Source organism: Danio aesculapii, chromosome 6 (assembly GCF_903798145.1).
Source record: "Danio aesculapii chromosome 6, fDanAes4.1, whole genome shotgun sequence".
In the NCBI taxonomy this organism is placed as follows: Eukaryota; Metazoa; Chordata; class Actinopteri; order Cypriniformes; family Danionidae; genus Danio; species Danio aesculapii.
Genome location: NC_079440.1, coordinates 28,128,341 through 28,140,956, shown reverse-complemented (window position 1 = coordinate 28,140,956; position 12,616 = coordinate 28,128,341). Strand labels below are relative to the sequence as shown.

At 35.6% G+C, this 12,616-nt stretch overlaps 1 protein-coding gene across 1 annotated transcript in view; it reads right to left on the bottom strand.

The window, feature by feature from the left end:
• Nucleotides 1-12,616, bottom strand: part of si:dkey-237i9.1 (SEC14-like protein 1) — a 155,301-nt gene that overhangs the window by 128,945 nt on the left and 13,740 nt on the right. The window contains exons 3-7 of the mRNA XM_056459877.1: nucleotides 10,568-10,717; nucleotides 10,333-10,464; nucleotides 8,258-8,386; nucleotides 5,036-5,143; nucleotides 2,161-2,187 (exon numbers count right to left, since the gene is read on the bottom strand). Of these exons, the coding sequence (XP_056315852.1) occupies nucleotides 2,161-2,187; nucleotides 5,036-5,143; nucleotides 8,258-8,386; nucleotides 10,333-10,464; nucleotides 10,568-10,717 (546 nt within the window). The remainder of the gene's footprint in view (nucleotides 1-2,160; nucleotides 2,188-5,035; nucleotides 5,144-8,257; nucleotides 8,387-10,332; nucleotides 10,465-10,567; nucleotides 10,718-12,616) is intronic.

Sequence of the window (12,616 nt, the reverse complement as noted above, 5' to 3'; positions counted from 1 at the left end):
ATTTTCATCATAGATGCCCTTTAAAGTGCAATTTAAAGACTTAACTAGGTTATTATGTTAACTAGCCAAGTTAGGATAGTTAGACAAGTTGTTGGTTAACAATAGCTTGTTCTGTAGCTAATAAAACAAAATATTAAGGGGCTAATAATATTGACTTTAAAATTGTTTTAAAATAATTAAAATCAGATTTTATTCCAGTCAAACTTGAAAATGAAACAAGACTTTCACAAAAGAAAATTAAATGTTATATGACATATTATTAAAAAAAACTTCAGCTGTTAAACATCACTTGGGAAATATTTGAAAATCACAGCAGAACTAATAAATTTGCCTTCAACTATGTATATTAGTCTGAATGTGTAAAACCAGAACACTGACAAAACCCAGGTCAGAAATGATTGTGGTCACCATATTCTCATGGTCTACACTTACTGAAGATCCTCTTACCTTTGTACTTATCAGCTTTTATGGCTGAAACCGGAACTTCAAAGAAGAGATACATAATGAATCTTTATGTACTCTATAAAAGGTACCTGCCAATTTGCTTCAATTTGCCTTCTTTTAGGTTTTCAGGGCTTTGTTGACCCTGGAAACAATGTTTCAAACATACATCACTGTAAAAGGAATAAGGCTAATGCTAGCTGACCTCTTCAGGGGGGTTGTCTTGTTTTATCCCGTTTCCCAGTCTATTTGGGCTGTGCAAGAAATGAGCTCTTTATGTACAAAGAGAAAGAGGCTAAAAGCTTTCAGCCAGGTATAAACATGCTGAATTTCATTTTGCGTGCTCCAGAGAAACCACAACATCGCTAAATCCTTTCCTCCTGCTCTCTTTCAATTCTCCTACCTAACAGTCATCACAAAATCGGTGCTGGTATGTAACGGCTAATTTATCCTCTCAATGTTTGATATCCTGTCATCTCCTCATTTGACTCTGAGTGTTTCTAATTGGAGATAATCCTGGTCAAATCCTTTGATTGAGAGTTTGGATGCGATCCATCTCCAAAGACGCGATTTAATCGGCTTCATGGCACTTGGCGTAAAGTCATTTATCTAGTGGAATGACTGGAGATGCTTGTTTTAATGAGTGCTCTTTGTGAAAACCAAGGAGACTCGCCATTTAATTATCCTAAAGGAAGGCTGTTCTCGACTTTCGATCAAGCAAATTGCTGCGGATGCTAACAATCTTAGTCAAGCTCACTGTTTCCTTCACCTTCTTTGGAAGACTTCATGTGCCATCTCTTTTTGGATGAAGTCCACCCCCTACAGCTTCAGTCCCTCACATATTTTTGCATTTTGAAAGCTTCACAACGGGCTGGATTAGTTCTTCTTACATCACTGGAGAATGATTATGTAAGGGAAGCAGTTTAGGCGTTGGCAGTGGCTTTGTGTTGCAAGCCTGCAGACATTCAGATGCTAAAGAAAAGTAACGGGCACAGAAACACTGTCTCTATTTTCGCTCTCTCTCTCTCTCTCTCTCTTTGCCTGTTGTTTGATCAATGCTGAAGTTATTCTCCAAACACCAGAGTTACATTTGGGAAGAGGAATCAGTGCGTTTAAACATAAAAGTGAGAAATGATCTTATGACAGAGTAATCTTCTCTCGCACTTGCAGGAAAAACACTTTCACGAACTTGATATTAAGAGTAAAAAGAACGTTCTGGAGATCATAACTGCTATTCCTTTATACACATATTCACGTAACATAAACATGCAGAGGATTTTATTTGCCGCTGAACCATTGCATTAGCTAACGTAGTTCATGTTGTTGTAGTTTCTTCTGTGTTTAGATTTTGAGTTTTTTAGACATTTCTTCAAAGTAATATGCATGACCCTTTCCAACAAATGAGAAAATTTCTTCCTTAAAGAAATGACAGTATTTTTATGTATAAAAATAATAAAAAATTATGCACTTTCACAAATGTCTTGGTCTAGATCTGTAATGTAATCGCCTGATGAAAAGGTGAGGACTGGTCCAATGTTTACACAAGGAATTGTAAAGCCTCTCAAGAGCACTTCTCAATGTAAAACAGTCCTGAACAATGTTTGAAGTAAAAAGTGTTTCTGTCTGTATATCACACACACACACACACACACACACGCACATGCACACGCACACACACACAGTTAGACCTGCATAGAAAATGTCTGTTGATACCCATACACTTGCAATAGATGGAGAATTTTTTTTCTCTCTAAATACCTGTTGGAAGGTTAAAACATGGCTGGTCAAATAATACTGTTCAGCTGAATAAAGTAGGGGATATATGAATAGTTCAGATCCAAAAACCTCTAAATGCCATTTAAAATGTTCTCCTAAATGAGCATTTTTTTCAGCCTCCTATGTTTATGTTCGCTTATTTCACTTGAAAGTCAATGAAAAGAACTTATTCGTGACTATAAAAGTAAAATTACTGAGCCTACATATAGGAGTTAGAGAAAAATTCTAATTTTAGAAGAAAACATCAAATGGCTTTTAGAGGTTTTTGCATCTAAATTCTTCATATACATCTTTGATACCTCAGGGTGATGACCATAGACACTTGGCATCAACATTATTATTAGCCATCCCGTGAATGAATGAATGAATGAATGAATGAATGAATAGATAGATAGATAGATAGATAGATAGATAGATAGATAGATAGAGATAGATAGATAGATAGATAGATGGATGGATGGATGGATGGATGGATGGATGGATGGATGGATGGATGGATGGATGGATGGATAGATAAATAAATAAAGAAATAAATAAACAAAAAGTCTTAAAGTCCTAAAAAGTCTTGGTGTCATCTTTGACTCTGAGCTAAAATTTGGTCGGCGAATTAATGCGGTTGTCAAAAATATTTTTTTCTATTTTAGATATATTGCCAAGCTGAAGTCTGTCCTATCTTTCAGTGATTTGGAGAAGGTTGTTCATGCTTTCATCTCTTCTCATCTGGACTATTGCAACGCATTGTATCTGAGCACATCTCAGGGCTGTTCTTTAATTTCTTAATTATCATTGGTGCTAACTACAGAGGTTGAATATTCATAGGACAGGTTTGTAGCATAAGTGTCATGCTTGTGACATCTCTGTAAACAACCTCAAGACAGTTAATCACTTAAAAATGTATGCGACTAACAAAATATCAATTGCTATAGAATACAGGCCACACAATGTAAAACTGAAAAAATATTTTATGCCACCCAACAAATATTTTCTTATTAGTCCAAAATGGCAGACTGCCTATCTAATCTGATTTTTATACTGAGAGGACATAATGTAGAGCTCAGTCAATAATGCTTAACTGTTCTGCAACTGTAGGAGTAATTGCATTAAATGGGTTTAATTTTTGTTTAATTCACCTCAGATTATTTTTACATGCTTTCCAATCTTTGAATGACTGAAAATAAATTAAGAAATATAGGAAGTGATGTGTGTGTATTTCACCTTGCCCTTGTGTGTCTCCTGTAACCAGTGACGCAAGCGAATGAGGCAACTCTCCTGCAGGGGTGTGAGGTCACCCAGGTAGCGTTTGATGTAGTCAGCATCCAGTTTATCTAAATATATATTGAAAAATACATTTTTGTAGGAGGCACTATTGAGTAGGGTTGGGTATTAAGAACTGGTTCCATTTTAAAACTGGTATATATTTTTTAAAGAACCAGGTATTCGATAAGATGCATGATTTTGATTCCATTAATCAATTCCTGATTTTTTCAGTCATTCTCACACGGTGAATGGCAGTAAGCATTTTACAGTTCAGGGTTCATACACATTTTAACTACTAAAATTCAATGACGTTTCCATGATTTTTCCAAGACTTTCAAGTAAATTTTCAAGACTTAAAGTTTATTGCAATGTCTACATATGCATGGCAAAAAACAATATATGTTACAATTTATTACAGCATGTCGTACAACACGCAACAATCTATTTAGTTTCAATTTATATTTATTCATTAATTTCCTTTTCAGCTTAGTCCCTTTATTAATCTGGGGTCACCACAGCGGAATGAACCGCCAACTTTTCCAGCATGTGTTTTACGCAGCGGAGGCCCTTTCAGCTGAAACCCATCACAGGGAAACATCTATACACATTTATTCATACACATACACAACAGAAAATTTTAGCTTACCCAATTTACCTAAAGCGCATGTCTTTGGACTATGGGGGAAACTGGAGCACCCAGAGGAAACCCATGCCAACACGGGGAGAACATGCAAACTCCACACAGAAAAGCCAACTAATCCAGCCAAGGCTCGAACCAGTGACCTTCTTGCTGTGAGGCAATTGTGCTACCCACTGCGCCCCATGATGGCTAATTGCTATTTATATCTATGTAAAATTTATTTAGATAATGCTTACACCGGACTAATAATCTGAGAGTATGTGATTGGCCAAGGACAGAAAAGAATTAAAGACAATTAACCTATATTTAAGTATACAGATATCTGTTTTCCATGCCTTTTCCAAAACTTTGTGGGTTTTTCTGCTTTTCCAGGCCTGGAAAATGCCATGTCAAAAATCCATGACTTTTCCAGCATTTCCATGACCGTATGAACCCTTACAGTTGTATCTTTCTGCGAGTACATGCGCCAGTGTTGCCATGGATAGGCTACTCATATTTATATAATATATATATATATATATATATATATATATATATATATATATATATATATATATATATATATATTATATTATATAATTTGTATTTATTTAAGAAAGAAACCCAAAAAGGTTTAGTTATTGAAGGGTGAGTAAAGTGAGTAAATATTCAAATGTGAGTAATTAAGTATTTGCTCTGGAATATGGAATGGAATTATTAAAATTAAAATGATACCCAACTCTACTAATTTTCTTTTTTTTTTCATAATATATAGATAGATAATCAACAGAATTAGTACTCACCATCCGGACTGGCTACCAGGGTGTCATTAAGGCTGCTCAAAGGACTGCTGGTCTCTTTACACACTTGAGTATCATTCATGCACACAGGTGGGACTTCAATAATAACACTGGGAATCATGTGCAACACAGGGCGAACAACTGGCTTCATGGATTTGGTGGGCGATGATGGACAAACGCTCCAACGTGGTATATAAATTATGCCTTCTTCCTCTAGCTCCTTCAGATAGTATTCAATAATTTCTTTACCCTATAAAAGAAATTAGCACATATTGGTCATATCTTAGAAAGGTAAGCTTTTCTATTTATAAAAATATACATTTTCTTTTCATGATAAACTGAACCCATATAAACATAATATTGTAATATACATTTTTCATATGTTAAATGTTAATGTTGAAAATAGAAAAAAATAATACTTAATATATACAGTTGAAGTCAGAATTATTCGCCCCCCTGAATTATTAGCCCCCGTTTATTTTTTCCCCAATTTCTGTTTAACGGAGAGAAGATTTTTTTCAACACATTTCTAAACATAATAGTTTTAATAACTCATCTGTAAAGACGGATTTCTTTTATCTTTGCAATGATGACAGTAAAAAATATTTTACTAGATATTTTTCAAGACACTTCTACACAGCTTAAAGTGACTTTAAATGCTTATCTAGGTTAATTCAGTTAATAATTTTGTCCTTAAAATGGTGTTTAAAAAATTAAAAACTGCTTTTATTCTGGCTCAAAAAAAAAATCAAATAAGACTTTCTCCGGAAGAAAAAATATTATCAGACATACTGTGAAAATTTCTTTGCTCTGTTAAACATCATTTGAGAAATATTTAAAAAAAGAAAACAAAATTCAAAAGGGGGCTAATAATTCTGACTTCAACACTCTCTCTCTCTATATATATTATATCTCTCTCTATTATTTTGTGTTTTCCAATTATTTACAGTTGTGAATTGCATTGTGGGACATTGATTTCTGCTCTGTCTAATTTTGTTGTTGAACATTCAACGTCATAGTTTAAAGTGATTTTATTGACATTTTAGTAGTTTGAAATAATATAATGTTTAAGAAATAATATATAGAGAAATTAATCTGTAAAATAACAGAAAATATACTGGCAGCTTATTACAAGGTTTTTGCAGCATAATATACAACACCAACCAGACAATATCACTTTAAACTATTAAAATTTTTCAGAAACTTCCCTTTTTAAAGGGCACATAGGTTACCCCTTTTTTCATATTTAATATAAGTCTTTTGTGTCCCCAGAATGTGTCTGTAAAGTTTCAGCTCAAAACACCCATCAGATTATTTATTATAGCTGTTTGAAGTGTCTATATTATAGCTGGAAAAAAGGTTTTGCTGTTTTTTTGTACTGGCCCTTTAAGGCTAGTCCTCCCCGTCCATCGTTCCCACGTGCCTGTCAGCAATTGCCGCCCTCGGCTGCCTCAGGAAGCAGATCTCACATAACGTGTGTGAGAAATACTACAGTAAGAACTTTAACAATCACTATTTGATGCAGTTTTTTTGTGGATTTGCAACAATAAGTCACACACAATGTCATTACAAAGTTCACGCACACACACAGCAAGGACACAAACACAAAGCGCGCACACACACACAAATGTAGCGCTGACATACACACACACACACAGCTCAGACGTGGACACACACACACCTAGCTCAGACACGCAGACACACACACACACACACAGAGAGAGAGAGAGAGAGAGAGAGAGTTAAGCTTTGCACTCGTTTTTCACGCATGTGACATGATACTGGTAATATCCACTGCTGTATGGATATCTCTTATATTAATGTATATTAATAACCGGGATTGAAGCGTCTTCCTTTATAATTGTTCTGACACGCGGCTGTGCTGATTAAGTGCATCTGAAGTGAATCTCTGTAATTCATTACACACATGCTCTGTTTTAAAACATTTTAAACTTGTAAAACTCACTCTTGATCACGTTTGATGATGATTGATGATCCTAGCGAACTGAACACACCTTTTATTCCCGGCTGCTTTGCGCTCGTCCTGTCTTGATTATATGATTATACACGTGACTACTGGACATGTTAATGCGCGTAGCTGTCAATCAATATTGGTGGGCGGGGGGACCGCTCTCCTATGTAAAGTTGCGGTCGATCTGAAAACAGCTCCAACTGGTCCACCGTTTTTATGTTGTTAAATTTGGAAAAAAAGGACTGGGTGTGTTTATTTCACCCCAATATGACAGCTTATACACTATACTTACACACATTTCTGTCTAAACAGCTTGAAAAGTAAATTTTTCACCATAGGTGCCCTTTAAGGTTAAAAATTGTCAGAAAGAAAGGTCAAGGTCTCATTATGAGATTCAAAAGCATAAATAATACAAACATAATAATATGAATCACAAAATACGGAAATTTAGAAATATTTTTTCAGTGTATGCAAAAAGGGGGAGGAGACAAATGTAATTTGTTTTTCTATTCATTTGCTTTCCATTTATTGCAAAAACAGTAATGCAAGAAAGTTTTGGTTTTAACCAACATAACTTAGAACCTGTAATTCAAGAAATTCTTAATTCAAGAAAGAAAAAAAAAAGACATAACCAGCTGAATAAAAATAAACAAAATATTTAATATTGTGAAACATGTTCTTCATTACAGTTGCTGATAGTGCTAAATGTATAAATCTAACTTTATAATTTGTACAACACATAGTAATTTTTAGTCAATAATTTTCAATTAATAATTTAATAATTCACTCATTAAAAAATTATATGTTTCATTAATGTATCGTTTATGAGGGCTGGTTGTTGCCAACTATTGGTTAAACAATGTAATTAATAAAACTTTCCTTTTTGAGCGAAGTCAAGTTAAAGCCATATATGACGATGATTTTAAATCTTGTCATAAACAATAGTGTTTATATCTGAACTATAAACTGTTCTCCCAGTACTTGTCATTTGATTGTTTGTAACTTTATAATTAAATGAAAAGGGTAAAAATTGAATCTCTTTTTTGATCAAATGCATTAGAGGATTAATAACACATTTAAATCATCATCATTTATAATTTGTTGCAGGCTAAACAAGTAGTGACAGAAAACACCTTTAATGACCAGGACAAAATATTTTTATACATGCGATTTGAATGAAATGGGAGGCGATGTCTCTGCAATCGCTACAAATGCTGGAATAATTGACAAGTAAAAAAAAAAAAAAGTTATTAAACCGCAGATCACGTGTGTTTCGAACCATGGGTTGTAATCCATTCTGCTCAAGGTTGATTACACCCCTAATGTATATAAATTTTATAAAATATGTGTTTACATGTTAACCATGTTAAGACTGTGTCCATGGCTTCACACCTTTTTGATGCTGCTTGCATACTGTTTCATGGCTATCTTCTCCACAGTGCTCTCAAAACCAAAAAAAGATTTGATGTCCAGACTTGCAGATTGTTCAAAACATGTCCATTCTTCATTTTCTGGATGAACCTAACATTTGACAAAGGCATACCACATTTTTGTTAAAATCTTAATAAACACAAACTAAATATTTTACTATGCTATGGTAACAAAATCACCATGGCTTGTTCAGACAAGCAACATTTAATTAGATGAAGTCAGAATAACAAAATGGCAACATGAAATCCATTTTTAAAAGTTGTTTAAAATCTGAATAAAACATTTATTCACCATCTGCCACTTATCTGTGGCAGAGCCATTGGGGCAGCAGTCTCAAGTGAGAACCCCAGACTTCCCTCCTCCCAGACACTTCCTCCATCCAAAGTTCATGACCATATGTTGAGACTAGGAACGTGGATTACTCTGTACCTCAATTACTACTTTTATCCTGTTGGGCCAGTACGAGCCAGGGTTTTATTTATGCCCAATCCCATTTCTTCCCCTTACCCCTACCCCTCGTTTTGCGTGTTCACGTCAAGGGGTAGTGGTGTCCGAATTCTCTTTAGCTTGAAGGCGTAGGGCTAAGGGGAAGGGGTGAATACCCCTTCGAACGAAGATTTTTCAGGACCACACTCGAAACTAAGGGGTAAGATAATTTCCCAGAATACACCAGGCACAATGGCAGAAAGTTACACCCGGTAGTAAGGAGATCCACAAATTAGTATTTTTGGTCATTATTACGAATTTTTACAACAAGCACATGTTTTAATATATTCATAACCGCGTACATGTTTTACCGTCATGCAAAAAAAACGCACAATTTCACAATCTATTATCATTAATCCTGTACAGCAATCCTACAACATTCTGACACTCGAATACCCTGTCAGAAAAGTCTAGTGGGTGGGAATAGGATTTTTACGGTGTCTGCTATAATGTTAATGCTGTTTTTAGTGTTTACATAGATGAATATGGCCACTGTGATAACAGTATTCTGATCAAAACAGTATTCTGATCTTATTGTCACATTAGATTATTATGAAAACATAATATATGCCTTCAGTGATTTCCTGAAGATAAATACTAAAAAAATAAAACAGCTGGAATCACTACAACAGTCGCGATCATCTGATCTCATATGAAGCAAGAGATCGCGATGACATATGATGACGTGTGCAGGTGCTGTCCCAACTCTTAGGGGTAAATTTTGAAGCCCTTCCCCTTCACACTCGGTTTTAAGGGCCAAGGGGAAGGGGTAGGGGTACAAAAATAGAATTGGGATTGGGCTTTACTTCAATATGTGAAACCTTGCTTATTAATGCATACAAGTATATATGAATGCTTGGGTAAAGTTCAACATTACACAGTCATGTTTAGTCAGCACAATGTCCTGGGCAAAGTGGAAGTGGTTTGGAAAGTGTTTAATGCATGGGAAAATATTTGAGACTTTTAAATCAGTACTATGCAAATGTCATCACACAATGGATGACATCACATAGTGAACAATTCGCAGGGTAATCTAATTACAAAACTGGATTTTTATTCCCGCTTTTTAGAGAAAGGATAAAACATTCCCTCAAAAGAAGTTGTTGGTTAGTTGTAAAAAAGGTTGCTTGTGTTGCTGCTTAAAGGGTGGATGAAAAAGATTAATTGTGAGAGCATTATACCACTAAATGTCTTAAAGGAAAAAAGAAGCCTGTTCAACTTCAGTAATTCTCTTCAAAGAATCCTCTGTGCGTCGCAGCTCAAAGACTTCATAACTTTGCTGCGTGTTCCATAAAAGATTTTCATGGTGTTAAAGAAGTTTAAATTTACAGTGCTTCGCTTCAAGACTGCTGATACAAGGGACCATCACCTCCAGAGACTTAAGTGTTCCAGTTTTTAGGACCTCTACCCTATATGCAATGTTTCATAGTGACCCAATGCAATGATGAAAGAATCAGAATAATGTGATCTATTTCTTATTTCTAGAAAGTGCCTTAGAGCAGAACTTACAGTAACATTAAAGCTAAGAGATGAGGGCAATTTTTACTCACCGAGTAACAGCAAAGTTCATGGATGATGACTCTGTTAGAGAAGGTTTCATTGTGCGATTCAATACAGAGACTTCTTTCTCTATGGTTCAGGGAGTTTTTCTGAATAAAGTAGACATAATCCACACCTGCAATCTACACACACACACAATATTGTATTTATTTGTATATACATTTACAATACATACACAAGCATTACACGCAAACAAAAGAGAGGATTTGGAGGTCTCCATTTTACCCGTTTGAGGAGTCTTGGTGCATCCACATCAAGTTTACACCTCCTCTCAATCTTATTAAATGATCCATCCTCACTGTTCTCCTCACTGATCACATCACTGTCCACAAACATGGGATCAGATGACAGGTGGGGAAATCTCCTCTCATATGCCTGAGAATAAAAATAAAACAAAAGACAAAAAACTAGCTCATTTACATGGCAGAAAAGAACTTAACTATGCTGCAAACCTGCTGTGCCACAGGCTTTATAGCAGTAATCCTCAATCTTTTTTATCCAATTCCTCCAAAAAATAATAAATAAAAAAATGGTAACATTATAAGTAATATAGGTAATATTTATAAGTCCAAAATAATGCATTAATTAAGCATTAATTAATGGTTAATTTGTTCACAATTAATTAGCATTAGTTAAAACAAAGTCACTTGTAATTAATAGCTAACTAAACGTTTTAAGGGTCCAAATTCCCAATGTGCTATTATGGCCTGTTTCCACTGACTGGTACGGTTCAGTTTGGTACGGGTCACCTTTATCAGGCTTGCGTTTCCACTAACAAGGGTACCCTTTTGGTGGGCGTGGTGTATGACAAAGTTTCAGTCGACGTCATTCTCGCTCGAGGAAATGTCTACAATAAAGCTGTATGGGTCACTTACATATCATATGAAAAGCACTTCTCACAAAACAGATGCTTCATACACAAACACTTGTGTAGAATATTTATTATTAACTTTTCAATGAACATGAGTTGATTATAACTGCAGATCAATGACAGTGCGAAACAGCCTACTGTAACGTCTGTAATTATATTAAATAACTAAATAAATGAACATATATAAACACATACAGACCCTTAAAGTCTCCGATATGTTACCAACTACAGAAGAACTACATATAGCAGACATTAAGTCCGTATTTAGGTTCAAAACAACCCAAAATATAGCCCAGTCAGTGAAAACCTCTTATCTGTGTATGTAATCTTCAGCAGCACATGAAGCCTCTGTTAGAGAGTAATTCCGTCATTTCCAGTTCATATTAGTCCAAAAGGTGAAGATAATAAGTTAGTTATACATGGCATTTTGTTCATGTTGGCGGCAATATAAGCGGCTCCTTTGGTCGTCCCGTGGGCCTCCTTTGTGTCTTCACACGCTTCACTCCTCCGCGGGTGTCAGTGGTCTGACAAGGATCGGGGTTCAAAAGCACGTCAATAATCAAGCGCCAGGTTAGTAATACGTTAGCCGCAAGAAGGTTATTTAGATATAATGTTGACTTCACAACGCGAGCGCATAGCAAGAAAGCGAAACCGCTCGCGCCTCAGCTGGCTCGTAAAAAACTAATGGGGCACAGGGTAAATCGAGTCATCTTCTCTCTTGGCTTTGTGGCTGTTTATCAAGACGACGACAAGGTTTGTTTGAGGCCCAGATCGACCATGGCTCGTTATTATATGTATTTATAATTCGCTATATATCTCTCGCTGTGTATTTCAAACATGGTGGGTTTTTTGTTTTCATTCTGGCTTGTTGCGGCAAGCGAATGACGAATCTCTCTGTAAACCAATAGCGTTCAGCTGCGCGTGTGGCTCCGCTCTTGTTGGGTACCCTTGCGAAAGGGTTGCCGAAAAAGTGGTACGGTACGGTTTCGCTTTTTGACAGTCGGAAACGGCCATAATAAAGCGTACCAAACGAAACCTTTACCGTACCACTCAGTGGAAACGGGCCCATAATTAAGCTCTGTTTACAAACGTGTAAATCATAAATAAACTTGTTCACAATTATGCATCATGTTTACGCATGAGCAAACAGCCTATTCATTGATTTAATTTAAGCAGACGTAAAAGGTATTTTCAACCTATTATTGAAGAATTGATTAGCCATAACATATTTCTTTGATTCACGATGAAAGGAGCAACTTAAACAGCCTGCCAAAAGGCATTCAATTCAATTCAATTCACCTTATTTGTATAGCGCTTATACAAGTAGATTGTGTCAAAGCAGCTTCACATAAAAGGCCATAGTAATGTTTCAGACTGGAAGTGGGCATTCAGCGATGTTTCAG